Source organism: Notolepis coatsorum, assembly GCF_963971535.1.
Source record: "Notolepis coatsorum genome assembly, chromosome: 5".
NCBI lineage: Eukaryota > Metazoa > Chordata > Actinopteri > Aulopiformes > Paralepididae > Notolepis > Notolepis coatsorum.
The window spans coordinates 18759549-18775843 of NC_140169.1; the positions used below are offsets into that span (position 1 = coordinate 18759549).

At 46.5% G+C, this 16295-nt stretch overlaps 1 protein-coding gene across 1 annotated transcript in view; it reads right to left on the bottom strand.

Moving 5' to 3' along the window:
* The window catches only part of ptpn4a (protein tyrosine phosphatase non-receptor type 4a), a 331217-nt gene that overhangs the window by 6611 nt on the left and 308311 nt on the right, over window positions 1–16295 (bottom strand). The window contains 6 exon segments of the mRNA XM_084314028.1: window positions 801–889; window positions 892–968; window positions 2936–3092; window positions 4360–4416; window positions 4671–4754; window positions 5141–5306. Of these exon segments, the coding sequence (XP_084170154.1) occupies window positions 801–889; window positions 892–968; window positions 2936–3092; window positions 4360–4416; window positions 4671–4754; window positions 5141–5306 (630 nt within the window).

Consider the following 16295-nt stretch of genomic DNA (forward strand, 5'->3'; position numbering starts at 1 on the left):
GGAATGTGTGTGTGATGTGTATGTGTTAAGCTGTGCTGTTTAAATGAACCCATTGAAAGGAGTGAGTCTGAGAATGCCTTCTATTTCTATTCTAAACTGAATATACAGAGAAGGTTACGTTACAGAAGCAGCTGATTACATAACTAAACACCAGAACACAAACACATCGGTGTGTGTGTGGGTTGTGTGTGTAGTAAACGTTCCATTGCCCCTAATAACACAGTGGGTCAGTCAGAGCGGAAGTAGTTAAGTAGAGCTGATGATGAAAGACAGGAAGTCAATGGACTCTCTCTCTCTCTCTCTCTCTCTCTCTCTCTCTCTCTCTCCTCCTCTCTCTCTCTCTCTCTCCTCTCTCATCTCTCTCTCTCTCTCTCTCTCTCTCTCTCTCTCTCTCTCTCTCTCTCTCTCTCTCTCTCTCTCTCTCTCTCTCTCTCTCTCTCTCTCTCTCTCTCTCTCTCTCTCTCTCTCTCTCTCTCTCTCTCTCTCTCTCTCTCTCTCTCTCTCTCTCTCTCTCTCTCTCTCTCTCTCTCTCTCTCTCTCTCTCTCTCTCTCTTCTCCCCCAGAGGCTTATCAACAGTAATGTGGAACGGCCATTATCATTACTATTAACCATACTGTACAATTAGATAATAGGTTCCCTCCGCCGCGTGTGTGTATCTTCATCTACATGCGTGTATTTATATACGTATGGCTGTCAGTATGTGTGTGTGTGTGTGTGTTTGTGTGCGTATGTGTCTACATGCATGTATTTATTTATGCATGGCTGCCAATATGTGTGTGTGTGAGAGAGATCTCCTCACATCAACTGGGCCAGGATGGCACCAGAGATCAGGCCGTCCTTCAGGGTGACCATGGAGTCCCTCCAGGCGTGCTGGTCCAGCTGGGTGGGGGGTCCTGGGGAGACTTCTCTGGGATGTACTGGAAGTCTGGCTCGGAATCTGCCTTCTCCTCCACCACGTCATAGATCGCTGCAGAGTAAAGGACAATCAGATTGTACAATGGACCTGTCTCAAACCCTGCCCCTTTTCTTGATCCTCCAATCACAACTGTCGCTTACCTCGGACAAACTTGGTTTGTCCGAGGTAAGCGACAGTTGTGATTGGAGGATCAAGAAAAGGGGCAGGGTTTGAGACAGGTCAATTGCTATATTGCTATTTTTTTATTCATCTTTACATCAAAGACCAATATGGAAATAAGGCTGTGGAAATAGGACTTTATTGTTGCACTGATAATGTTGTTACATAAGTCAGGCGTGTTGAGGTAGAGGTATGATAGAGGTATGAGAGGTATGATGGAGGTATACTGAACAATTGTTGTTTACACTTGTTTTTACTTGACTTCTTGACTTTCTATTTTATACTTATTATACTTATTTATACCATCTTGTTATTATCTAGCACACTCTCAAAACAGAAAGAAACATTTCATGCAAAGTATTCTGTATTTCTGTATGATAAATAATGAAGAAACTTGAAACTTGTTGCTGTATCTTCAATTGTCAAGCAAACTTATTTTCAGTTACGCAAACAAGGCCATGCAGTATATATCTGAACTGATAAACACTTACTGTATCAGGGAGGAGTGTGAGTAAACCATCACCTCGCCATTTCAACTGAACTCGAGTGGTTTTTGTCGGTGCTCTAAATATTTATTTGGTTACCACCAAAATCTGGAGAGCTACCGTCCTATATCCAGCCTCGTTCAAAGACTAGTATTAAAATCACAACCGTGTTTGTCTGAGGAAAAGCAACAGTTGAGATTCTGCAGGGTGGATCTGACCAGATCCATCCGACCTCTAGGAATGTGTGGATGTGATTAAGGCTTGAAATCATGCACCGCAGCACTTAACCGATGGTGCATTCGGTCTGTCCGAGTTTACCACCAGGAAGTTGCACTTTAACGGCCGACCAAATGGTAAATACCGGTGGTAAACTGGGGCACATTCCATGATACCAGAGTTTACGAGATGTGATGTTTTGCTGACCCTTCACATTTTGTGGCACAAACATACTTTATTATGAACACAGGGTATCATGAGACATCATTGGAAATATGATATTGACATGCAGGGATTCCTAAAAAACAATCAAACCAAGAAAGAAAGAAAGGTTGAATAATCGTTCTGAATCTGCTACCCTGGATCTGATTGGTGCCGACTTTATGACCTCAGTAGCGCACCCGAACGCTATGACCTTGTATATACCATTTGGTCACATGATACATTTCCGACTTTATGAGTTGACGAGGACCGTCCAAATGCAGGAAGAGCTGAATTAACAGAAGACAAAGGTCCTGGACAACACAAGGGACATTATTCTTACCCTGAGACAAAGTACATTTGAAACCAAATCAAAGCTGACCCTGTTGACAGTGACACTTCACCCTGCTAGTGTCAAGTGGTTGTACACAGTGAATCTGTGTATCATTGGAAATCAGAATCTCATACAACTAATAGGTTTTCGATTAATCCTTGAGACCATGTAAATGGTAAATGGACTGCATTTATATAGCGCTTTTATCCAAAGCGTTTTACAACTTATGCCTCACATTCACCCATTCACTCACATTCACACACCGATGGCGACCATGCAAGGTGTCAACCTGCTCATCAGGAGTAATTTGGCGGTTAAGTGTCTTGCTCAAGGACACTTCGGCACGCTGTCGTGAGAGGAGCGAGAAACCTTCTCATTACCTGATGACCTCCTGCTCTCAACAGTGTTGACTTAACAGAGCACAGTTTTGACAATAACTTTTCAATACTTTCTATCAATTAAGATAATTCAATCAGGAAGTATTGGTAGGATAATTCAATCAGCAAGTATTGGTAGTTTATCACTATACTAATATTGAATGGTGAAAATGCTTCCTGGGACCACGGATGGGGTGTGGCTCCGGTGCCCTGTCTGGTGCAATCTGACCAATAACAACAACTCACCATTGGGCCTGACCAATAGTATTAGCTCCCCAGAGTGGCTCTCGCAGCTGGCCTTGATGAACATGACCACCTGGTCATGGGTGTGGTCTGAGATGTCCCGCCCATTAATTAACACCACCTGGTCCCCCTCGTTAAGACGAGGCACACACAGGTCAGCCTGGAGGGAGGGAGGGAGAGAGAGAGAGATGGAGGGAGGGGTAGAGAGAGATGGAGGGAGGGGGAGAGAGAGATGGAGGGAGGGGTAGAGAGAGATGGAGGGAGGGGGAGAGAGAGAGATGGAGGGAGGGGGAGAGAGAGAGAGATGGAGGGAGGGGGAGAGAGAGATGGAGGGAGGGGGAGAGAGAGATGGAGGGAGGGGGAGAGAGAGAGATGGAGGGAGGGGGAGAGAGAGAGATGGAGGGAGGGGGAGAGAGAGAGATGGAGGGAGGGGGAGAGAGAGAGAGATGGAGGGAGGGGGAGAGAGAGAGAGATGGAGGGGGAGAGAGAGAGATGGAGGGAGGGGGAGAGAGAGAGATGGAGGGAGGGGGAGAGAGAGAGAGATGGAGGGAGGGGGAGAGAGAGAGAGATGGAGGGAGGGATGGAGAGAGAGATGGAGGGAGGGAAAGCCACAGAGGAAGAGGATAAATGAATAAATAAACAAATATGAGAAAAACAATTGAGTGAAGAGTGATACATGTGTCTGTGTATGTGTATGTCAGATTCAGATGACTTTAATCGCCATTATGTTGAAACACAATGGAACGTGATACGACAGTACAGTGCATACACTTTTTTCACAAATAAGAATAATACATGAGAAAGTGCAAAACAGGACAGCACAGTGAGACAACGATAAGACAATAAAGTGCAGTGGTTGAGGACATGTTATCGGTGCAAAACAAAGTAAAAAATTCCAGCCCTAGCAGCTCGCCATAGAGGAGGGGGGGGCGGGGGGTGGAGCAGGGGGACACCCGACTTGTTTACTAGGAAGAGCTGCTGAGGGGAAGAAGCGGAGTCTGTGGCGGGTTTTCAAAGTCTTGGGCAGCCGTAGCCGCTTGTGTGAATGTGTGTCTGTGTGTATGTGTGTGTGTGTGTGTATATGCGTGTGTGTGTGTGTGTGTGTGTGTGTGTATATGTGTATATGTGTGTGTGTGTGTATATGTGTGTGTGTGTGTGTGTGTATATGTGTATGTGTGTCTGTGTGTGTATATGTGTCTGTGTCTGTGTGTCTGTGTGTGTGTGTGTGTGTGTATATGTGTATGTGTGTCTGTGTGTGTGTATGTGTGTGTCTGTGTGTGTGTATGTGTGTATCTGTGTGTGTGTATGTGTGTGTGTGTGTCTGTGTGTGTGTGTGTGTGTGTGTGTGTGTGTGTGTGTGTGTGTGTATGTGTGTATGTGTGTCTGTGTGTATGTGTGTCTGTGTGTCTCTGTGTTTCACAGCGTACCGATGTTCCAGGGGCGACTCGTGACACGATGATGGGCATCTTCTGGTCGGCTCCACCCTGTACACAGAGACAGAACCCAGACACATTATATGATGTAATCATGACTCAAGCACTTCCTGAAAAGTAAAAAGAACAATGTATGTAAAGGACAATCATTTATGGGGGCTCAATGTGAACGAATATTTTAATACGTTTAATTTAATCCTTTCGACCTTTGAAAAGTTGCCCCTACAGATATACGCTGATTTTAGTGTCTAGTGAGAAGAGAGAGAAAGACAGAGAGAAAGAAAGAAAGAAAAAGTGTTTCTCACCTTGACATTGAAGCCAAAGCGTCCGTGTTCATCAGGTTTCATCTTGATCAGGACCAGGTTGTCATGAGGGACCACTCCGTTCAGCTGGAGGCACATGTGCGCGCGCGCACACACACACACACACACACACACACACACACACACACACACACACACACACACACACACACACACACACACACACACACACACACACACACACACACACACACACACACACACACACACACACACACACACACACACACACACACACACACACACACACACACACACGGTCAAGGTCAATCGAGGTCAACTGCTAGTTTTGGGGTCAGTGGACAAAATAAGTAGGCCTAATCTAACATTGAAAAATGCATCAAGAATCAAGAATGCTTAAAGATTAGAACGGCTCTCGGCATCAGATGTTGGAGAGATCCGACGGCCACTAGCACCAACACTGGTCTCGGTGCATCACATGGGGGGCTGACCGTGCTCGTCTTGTCCGTGTTGTTGACGGGGACGTCGTACATCTCGTTGAGGTGGTTGTCCAGCAGGCTCTGTTGAGAGTGGGCCTGGATGATCTGGCTCAGGGTCTTCCTGCTCAGCTGCTTGGGAGGCAGGGCGGGGGGCTGGCCGTCAACTCCCTCTGGAGACCTGGGGACAGACAGACAGACAGGTAGAGAGACAGACAGACAGACAGGTAGAGAGACAGACAGACAGACAGACAGACAGACAGACAGACAGACAGACAGACAGACAGGTAGAGAGACATGAGAAAGAAGTTTAGCATCTGATGCTGTGTCTAGCTGTCCAGGAGACCTCTCCACATACACAAGAAGTGAGTCATACTGCTCAATATGTCCTTTACATTAACCTCTTAACAATCCTGCGAATTTAGCATAAAACGCCTGTCGATTGCATACTGAAAGTAAATTGGACACTATTCTGGAACCATTTGTAGTTTGTGTAACCAAGTCTGGCCACTTTTGAAAGGAAACACTCTGCATTTTCTTCCACAACAGTGCAATTGCCATAAAGTTACAGAGGTACATGTACAAAGTTGATAACAATAAAAACAATAATTAGTGTTTTACACATATTTAACCTCTTAACGCACACCGGGGCATACTATACGTCCCCGCAAGCACTTTCGCACATGTCATGGCACTTTGCAAGCGTCTACCGGCTCGGGCTGCATTTTTCGCCGAACATATAATATACCGTTCGAAACATCTATTTGCCGCCGTTCGAACGCCACCTCACTCGACCAATTCTGCGCCTTGGTTCTCGAGTTACATGACGATATGTCAGGCGAGCATCTTTTTACATGCCGCGTGTCAAATGACCACGTCGGCCAGTATACGCTCGAGAACTGACCAATCACGGCTGATGGCGAAAATTATTGGTCAGCATTGTAGCCAACGAGTTTTCGCTTCCAACGATACCCTGCGAATATAGGAACTAGGTGAAACTTGACTAGCGACAATCAGTTGTGAGTGACTCAGACTTCACAACGCACAGAGGTGGATGGCAGAAATGGATTTTGGAACTTTTTTTGGCGTTGGTTTACTAAAACCTCTCTCAAAGAGGCTTCAGGCTATGGGACCGCAGTGTTTTCCAGCCCATACCTCTATGCTGGAATAATGGCATCTGGAATCTTGCAACCACTAAAGAAAAATGTGAGTACACAAGTTCAAGTTCAACTCAAGTTCAAACCTCTGTTACTCCATTTCATTAGCACTAAAAGTGATTATCCTTTTTTGCATTAGTAACTTCAGAATGTTATCTATAAAAGGAGATCACACTCATGCATGTGCTATAAGTATAAAGTATAAAGCTAAGCTTTGCAAAAAATACCACTTTTCTGCCTGCTTGTTAAGAGGTTAAGTAATGGTATGTTTAGGCGTTTTTCCCAAAGATTTGTGAGAGGAGTCACACTACCTTAGTCCCCTCTCTCCATCCTCCACTAATCTCTTGTCACATACACCACCCCACCCCTTCTCACCCCCTTCTCACCCAACAACAGATCAACAGATTAGCGCTCCGGAGAGGGAGGCGCACGTTCATTATCTGACGTACGGTACGCTTTACCGCTTTTACTGCTTCTCGGTCTCAGAAAACCAACTCAAGTAAGATGTCATTCTTTTCAGAATTTCATTGGCTACACAAACAGTCAATCACTTTCAGCGTCAGTGGTGTTTGGTCTTACAACCCAAGAATGGAAGTACGTAATAGGTCAAGCGGTGTGTCATTCCATGTCTTGGTTGAATGGCAAAAACACAGCGTGACGCTGACAGACGGCTGTGAAGTTAACTGTCTATAGCTTGATTTCCCTCAACAAGCACAACACTATTAACTATTAGGCTGAGTGCTTAAAAGTAGTGCTTTGAATCAAGTGTGTGTGTGTGTATGTGTGTGTGTGTGTGTGTGTGTGTGTGTGTGTGTGTGTGTGTGTGTGTGTATGTGTGTGTATGTATGTATGTATGTATGTGTGTGTGTGTGTGTGTGCGTGTGTGTGTGTGTGTGCGTGTGTGTGTATGTGTGTGTATGTATGTGTGTGTGTGTGTGTGTGTGTGTGTGTGTGTGTGTATGTGTGTGTGTGTATGTATGTATGTATGTATGTATGTGTGTGTGTGTGTGTGTGTGTGTGTGTGTGTGTGTGTGTGTGTGTGTGTGTGTGTTGATATGACATGGTCAGTCAGGTAGGTCTTCCAGTAACAGCAGGACTCAGCCTCAGGGGGGTAGAAGCCACTCACTACACTGTGTGCATGTACTGTGTGTGTGTGTGTGTGTGTGTGTGTGTGTGTGTGTGTGTGTGTGTGTGTGTTGGCACTCCTCAGGGGAGTGAGCACCAGTCAAACTACATTGCCTTTGTTTGGACTGCTATTGGTGGTGTTGCCACAGGACACACGAACACACACACAGGACACACACACACAGGACACACAGGCATTTTAATAGGGTCAAGAAGAGGTCAGGCTTCCATGAATGAGGAGTGGAGTAGAGTGGAGCAGGGCTGTTATCTGTAGGCCATATAGACTTGTTTAGCTGGGGGTACACTACGATTATTGGGGGGGGGAGCAGCTTTGGGGGCGTGGCCTAAGCCTGGTAGACTTATCCCTGGTATCCAATGATGCATGCATCCACACATAACTGAAAGCATTCAGTAATGGGTATATGAAAGACAATTACATGTAGATTTTTACAGCAGAATGCATTGAGGCCAGCCACCAATTGTCAATTGAATAAAGCCATATTACTACACTGGTTAATGTGTCACTCCTCACTCCTCCCCTGCAGTCAAGAATATTGAAAAAGAATTGCACTATACACTAGAATTTTCTAAATGTTGCAGGCAGTACACTCTGTGTACCCAGTGTACCCCTAGACTACACTACTGCATACATACACTCCTCATACACCACACACAACACAGACAAAGAGTATGCACATAGAAGTACATGTACACACAGACAGAGGCACGTATGCTCATTGACATACAAAGTTGTGTATGCACAAGCACGCACACACACAAACATCCTCTACACTTTCCAAGCTAAATAGAAGCACATGTTCTCTGTGACCTGCATGCAGATACAGTACTATTTTATTTATGTACAAAGAGTCAGTCTTAGGATCGCACGGTGCAACACCATCTCAATTACAAAGAAATAATCAATTATTTATCCAAGTAAAAAGCACAGTTTATTTCTTCAGACACTAAACAGACTGACTATAACATTGCTTTTATTTGAATGAATATAATATTTTCTGTGAAACTGAGAAATGACACACTATATGTGTGTGTGTATGGTCGGTGTGTGTGTATGCATGTGTGTATGTATGCATGTGCATATACAGTATGGGTGTTCTTGTGTAGCAGTATGTGTGTGTGTGTGTGTCTGTGTGTCTGTTGGAAGCATGGATGTTAAATACCATTACAGAGGTAATGCCACCACCCACAATGTATCTCTTTGGAGAGCATTCACACACACATTCACACACACAGCCAAGCATGCACGCACACACACACACACACACACACACACACACACACACACACACACACACACACACACACACACACACACACACACACACACACACACACACACACACACACACACACACACACACACACACACACACACACACACACACACACACACACACACACACGCACACACACACACACACGGTGTGAGGGCAGGAATGTTGTGTCTGCAGTGTTTCAGATCCTAGTGAATGAGATGAGGCCAAAGGGGGGTTTGGGAAGTTGTTGTAACTTAGACCAGCATTAGAGGAGAATAGAGAGCAAAGAGAGAGGAGGACGTTTAGTAAGTTCATGTTCAGAGAAGCAGTGGTCCAGTTAAAGATGGGTTACAGTAGCTAGGATACATGCATCAGTGGTACAGTTAAAGATGGATTACAGTAGCTAGGATACATGCATCAGTGGTCCAGTTAAAGATGGGTTACAGTAGCTAGGATACATGTATCAGTGGTCCAGTTAAAGATGGGTTACAGTAGCTAGGATACATGCATCAGTGGTCCAGTTAAAGATGGGTTAGCTAGGATACATGTATCAGTGGTCCAGTTAAAGATGGGTTAGCTAGGATACATGCATCAGTGGTCCAGTTAAAGATGGGTTACAGTAGCTAGGATACATGCATCAGTGGTCCAGTTAAAGATGGGTTACAGTAGCTAGGATACATGTATCAGTGGTCCAGTTAAAGATGGGTTACAGTAGCTAGGATACATGCATCAGTGGTCCAGTTAAAGATGGGTTAGCTAGGATACATGTATCAGTGGTCCAGTTAAAGATGGGTTAGCTATGATACATGTATCAGTGGTCCAGTTAAAGATGGGTTAGCTATGATACATGTATCAGTGGTCCAGTTAAAGATGGGTTAGCTAGGATACATGCATCAGTGGTCCAGTTAAAGATGGGTTAGCTATGATACATGTATCAGTGGTCCAGTTAAAGATGGGTTACAGTAGCTATGATACATGCATCAGTGGTCCAGTTAAAGATGGGTTACAGTAGCTATGATACATGTATCAGTGGTCCAGTTAAAGATGGGTTAGGGGAGCTCCCGTAGCTCACAGCATATCTCGGCGCTATTTCTGCGTCGGGGAAAACCGTGCTCGTCACGGATCTGGGGGACACGAGTTCGATTCCCGGACCTGACGTCATTTCTCAGAATGTCTTCCCCTGCTCTACATCCCATTTCAACCAAAAAGCGATAAACTAAAAAATAAAGTAAAAAAAAAAAGATGGGTTAGCTAGGATACATGCATCAGTGGTCCAGTTAAAGATGGGTTAGCTAGGATACATGCATCAGTGGTCCAGTTAAAGATGAGTTAGCTAGGATACATGCATCAGTGGTCCAGTTAAAGATGGGTTAGCTAGGATACATGCATCAGTGGTCCAGTTAAAGATGGGTTAGCTAGGATACATGCATCAGTGGTCCAGTTAAAGATGGGTTAGCTAGGATACATGCATCAGTGGTCCAGTTAAAGATGGGTTAGCTAGGATACATGCATCAGTGGTCCAGTTAAAGATGAGTTATAATAATAATAATGCAGGACCTGTTGCAGAGGTCTTTATTCGGCATGCAATGACACTCAATGTTTTAGTGGTACACACAGCGGTTAGTTTAGCACACACACCGGAACACACACGCATGCATTGTCTCTTTAGGATCGCAGATGCGATTCGTCTCTGCGATTAACCCATCCCGTCGTCCTTCCCCCCCAAGGGCAGCCGGGAGCAGACAGGCGTCAACGTGAGCCGCGCCAGGGGACCAATCCAAGTGCTCCTGTCCGTCTTCGTCAAGGACGCCACAGCATTAGCGATCTGTTGTTGTGCATGTTTTTCCATTGGGTTTATCTTATCGGGGGGGAAACCCTTGCGAGCACGGGGAGAACATGCAAACTCCACACAGAAAGGCCTGGGAGATACCCCACCTGGGTACCTGGCATCATGGAAACCTGGTCCCCAAGCGGGAATCGAACCCTGGACCTTCTTGCTGTGAGGCGACAGTGTTAACCACTACACCACCGCCACTGATACATGCATCAGTGGTCCAGTTAAAGATGGGTTAGCTAGGATACATGCATCAGTGGTCCAGTTAAAGATGGGTTAGCTAGGATACATGCATCAGTGGTCCAGTTAAAGATGGGTTAGCTAGGATACATGCATCAGTGGTCCAGTTAAAGATGGGTTAGCTAGGATACATGCATCAGTGGTCCAGTTAAAGATGGGTTAGCTATGATACATGTATCAGTGGTCCAGTTAAAGATGGGTTAGCTAGGATACATGCATCAGTGGTCCAGTTAAAGATGGGTTAGCTAGGATACATGCATCAGTGGTCCAGTTAAATATGGGTTAGCTAGGATACATGCATCAGTGGTCCAGTTAAAGATGGGTTAGCTAGGATACATGCATCAGTGGTCCAGTTAAAGATGGGTTAAAAGGAAAATGGCTGCATTTATATAGCGCTTTACAATTTGTTCCTCACATTTTACCCATTCACTCACACATTCACACACCACAAACACGGAGGCAACCATGCAAGATGCCAACCTGCTCATCAGGAGCAATTAGGGATTAAGTGTCTTGCTCAAGGACACTTGGACACGGTGACGCTGCCCACTGTGGCCCCCTGGGTTAGCTAGGATACACATCAGTGGTCCTGTTAAAGATCGTAGTGACATATGATGGGATGCAGTGGTCTAGTTAAAGATGGGCAAGCTATTTACTAGTCTCTGATCACAATAACGCTAATAATCACCAAGAAACTAAAATGACAAAAAATAAATAATCTTTTTTTTCCCTTTTCAGAATACTATTTATTTTATTTCCACTAAAAAGAGCGACAGGGATGGAAGTGGAACAAACCCTGTTCTATCAATGACTTTGGAGTATCAATGTAGCCAAACTGTATCGAACGCCATTTCTACTGAAGCAGGCTCTGTTTTGTGGCTCAGGTCACACCGTAACAGATGAGTGTCTAGGAAGATCTTGTCATTCGTTAGTCAAGATCAAGATCAGCACCGCTATTGTTTGAAGCTGGATACGTCGTTTTTCATCAAGGCGGTTTATAAAAGAGCATCATAGATTCACTTCTCCAAGTTCACTTCTCTTTCTGGGAAGTATTTTGTTCCCCCCCCCCCCCCCCCCCTCTGGCATGTGAATAATACAAAATCCATTGCTAGGCGTGTTGTGCGTGTGTGAGATAGACCGGCCGGGTGGAGCCTGGAGGCTGTCCTGCTAACGAGAGAGAGTGGTGGTGACCCCACACACACACACACACACACACACACACACACACACACACACACACACACACACACACACACACACACACACACACACACACACACACACACACACACACACACACACACACACACACACACACACACACACACACACACACACACACACACACACACACACACACACACACACACACACACACACACACACACACACACACACACACACACACACACACACACACACACACACACACACACACACACACACACTTAACTAACTCCAGGTTGGTTTCAGCTTCGACCTGTGTCTGTTTCCCAATAAACATATTTTACAGGCTGCTTTTCAAAGGGCCCGTCTTTCCATCTAGGCCTGTTAAATGACATGGTGAGAGGGTGTGAACCATCGGCAGAAGCCACAGACACACAGGCACACAGTCTGAAAGCAGTCGTCTCAGCAACACAGCCAGACAGCGTGGCACGAGTTCAATTAAAACCAGGAATTAAAAAGGCTGCAGGGCTTCTTGGGGGTTTTAACTGTGGAAGAGAATGTTGTTTAACCCTTTCACTACCACACTACAGAAGGTACCGTTAACCTTTCACTACCACACTACAGACGGTTAACCTTTCACTACCACACTACAGACGGTTAACCCTGAACGTCAGCAAAACAAAGGAGATGATTGTGGACTTCAGGAGGTCGGGGGTCAAGGACTACAGCCCCCTCAGCATCGACGGGGCACCGGTTGAGAGAGTGAACAGCTTTAAGTACCTCGGAGCCTACATATCCGAGGACTTGACATGGACCACACACATTGACAGTGTTGTCAACGTCTCTACTTCCTCAGGCGCCTAAGGAAGTTCCAAGTCAGTCAGAAGATCCTTAAGAACTTCTACTCATGTACAATAGAGAGCATCCTGACTGGCAACATCACCTCCTGGTTTGGGAATAGCACTGCACAAGACCGAAACAGACTACAAAGAGTGACACGTTCAGCCGAACGCACAATTGGAGGGGGGCTCCCCACCCTCCAGAACATTTACAACAAGCGGTGCAGGGGCAAGGCTAAGAGAATCATTAAAGACTCCAGTCACCCGAACAACTGCCTCTTTGAACTGCTGCGGTCAGGCAAGCGATACCGGAGTCTCAAGGCGAGCACAGAAAGACTCAGAAGAAGCTTCTATCCCCAGGCCATCAGGCTGCTCAACGAACAATGAACACTACACAACAACCATCAAACGCACATAGCACACACATCCACACGCACACACTCACTTTAAACAAACACACTGTAGCACCCACTCCCCACACTTTATAGCACACACTCATTTTAAACAAACACACTGTAGCACCCACTCCCCACACTTTATATTTATTGATAAAGGATTGCACTACAACTCGTACACCTTACTGTAAATTGTACCTAAATTGTACCTCATCCCATTTCTGCTTTGCACTATATAGTATTGTATATTAGTACACTGCATAGTATTGTATATTATATGGTAACTCAGTTACGTCTATTCTGCATCGAACATTGTACATATGTCTATACTGAACACTGTGACCTCATTTTCTACTTCTAATTTACATGCTATACTATGTTATTTGATACTATCTTGTCTAGCACAGTCTCTGGAGCGTAACAGTAAGAAGCATTTTGTATGAAAGTATTCTGTACTTCTGTATGACAACTATTAAAGAAACTTGAACTTGAAACTTCACTACCACACTATAGACGGTTAACCTTTCACTACCACACTACAGACGGTTAACCTTTCACTGGTAGTGAAAGGGTTAACCTTCTGTATTGTCGCAGTGAAAGGGTTAACCATTTTGGTAGTGTGGTAGTGAAAGTGAAAGGGTTAAAGAGGAATGGTTATGAACTAAGAGGAGGAGGGACGGAGGGATAGAGAGGGGAGGGTGACAGATGAGAGATGGAGGTGTGAGTGATGGATGGATGGAAGGAGGGAGAGAAGAATGGAAAGTGGGAGGACAGGAAAGGAGAGAGAGATATGAAGGGAATTAGTGAGAAAGGCAACTCTAAATGTATTTATCAACACACACACACACACACACACACACACACACACACACACACACACACACACACACACACACACACACACACAAAAGTTGAACTCACAAAACACTCAATTAGAGTGTATAGTGCAGACCTGGGCATAATACGGCTCGCGGGATGATTCTGACCGGCCCGCAAAAGATTACATTGTGGTGGACACTAGATGGAGGTGTCTCACTTCAGAATGGACACTGATTGAGTGACAGGAGGGAGTTGACTTAAGGGTGTGGCTGTACCTTGGTTCTGTTGGATTTGTTTGGAAGTAAAGTTCAGAGACTCGATACTCCGTCTGCTCGTCTCATTGATTCATTTCCACAGTGGTGACCCTAAACGTGTGAAATATGAGCAATAACGAGAATCCACCGGCTGTGGTTCCCGCAGTGTATGCAGCTACAGTCAAGTTGCCAGAGTTTTGGCAGCATGACCCGGCCCCGTGGTTTCAGCACATCGAGGCACAATTTCACCTCCGCGGAATAACGTCGGATGAGACGAAATATTACCATGTTGTTGCGGCATTGGATTCCTCCACTACACGCCGGCTGATGGGATGCCTGAGAGAGCCGCCAGCAGCCGGCAAATACGACGCGCTCAGAGAACAGCTGTTGCGCATTTTCCAGCTGTCAGATGCAGAGCGCGCGGAGCGCCTATTGTCCCTCAACGGATTGGGGGACAGTAAACCAACAGAACTGATGGAGAACATGCTAGCACTGCTTGGTTCAGGTGACGCTACATTTATTTTTGTGCAGCTGTTCCTGCGTCAACTCCCGACTCCGGTGCGCACGGCTCTGGCCAGCTCGCCTCTCGTGCGCACCAAGGATTACCGGGGATTGGCAGAGGAGGCGGACAGAATACTACTGGCCTCCCGTCAGTACTGTGTGGCTGCTGTGTCTGATCGGGTGGCTGATCGCAGGGATCAGACACAGAGGGATGATAGAGGGCTTTGTTATTATCATCGCCGTTTTGGCAACAAAGCGAAGAGCTGTGTTCCACCATGCACCTTTGGTAACCAGGGAAACGCGAGAGCCGGCGCTCGTTAGCGGCTATGAGCGCTGGCGTCAATATCAACGAGCTGTTGTTTATCGAGGACACGTTGTCTGGAAGGCGTCTGTTGGTGGATTCTGGCGCCCAGAGGAGCATCCTGCCTGCGTCGGCCACGGACGCCTTGGGAAACGGTCATGGACCACCCCTGGACGCGGCTAATGGGACTTCCATCCGTACGTTTGGTACCAGGTACGTGACTATGTGTTTACATGGACAGCAGTTTAGCTGGGAATTTATTATTGCTTCAGTGTCGGTGCCTATACTGGGCGCAGATTTTTTGTGTGCTCACAGACTGTTAGTGGACGTTGCGAACCGTAGGCTGATTGGCTCTGTGTCCTTTGACACATACCCCTGCACACTGGGGGGGCCGGGGCCGCCTGCCCTGGCCAATATGCTCGCCACAGGCGATATGTACCAGCGCCTCCTCGCTGAGTTTCCTGCTCTGACTGTCCCCACTTTCTCTGCCTCTGTCGCCAAGCATGGGGTGGAACATTACATCCCAACGGTGGGCCCGCCAGTTTATGCACGGGCACGCCGCCTGGATGCTGCTAAACTGGCAATAGCCAGGGAGGAGTTTGCCACAATGGAACGGCTCGGCATTGTGCGCCGGTCCAACAGTCCTTGGGCCTCCCCACTACACATGGTCCCCAAGGCGGACGGGAAGTGGCGTCCGTGTGGTGATTTCCGTCGCCTAAATAACATCACCACTCATGACCGGTACCCAGTGCCACATATTCAGGATTTCTCTGCCCACCTGGCGGGCGCCACCATTTTTTCTAAAATAGATTTGGTGCGTGGCTACCACCAGGTACCGGTCCATCCGCTCGACGTGCCCAAGACTGCCATTATCACCCCGTTTGGACTGTTTGAATTCCTGCGCATGCCATTCGGCCTTAAAGGGGCAGCGCAAACATTCCAGCGGCTGATGGACTCTGTGCTGCGAGGCCTGTCATTTTTGTTTATTTATCTGGACGACATCCTGGTAGCCAGTGCATCGGTGGAGGAGCATCGGGGACATCTCCGTCAACTGTTCGAGCGGCTCAACGAGCATGGGCTGATCGTGAACCCGGCCAAATGTCAGTTTGGCCTGCCGGCCATGGATTTCCTGGGCCACCATGTCTCTTCCCAGGGGGCTGTTCCTCTACCCGCCAAGGTGGAGGCAATTGCTGCTTTCCCCCGCCCCCTCACCATCAAACCTCTCCAGGAGTTCCTGGGGATGGTTAATTTTTACAATAGG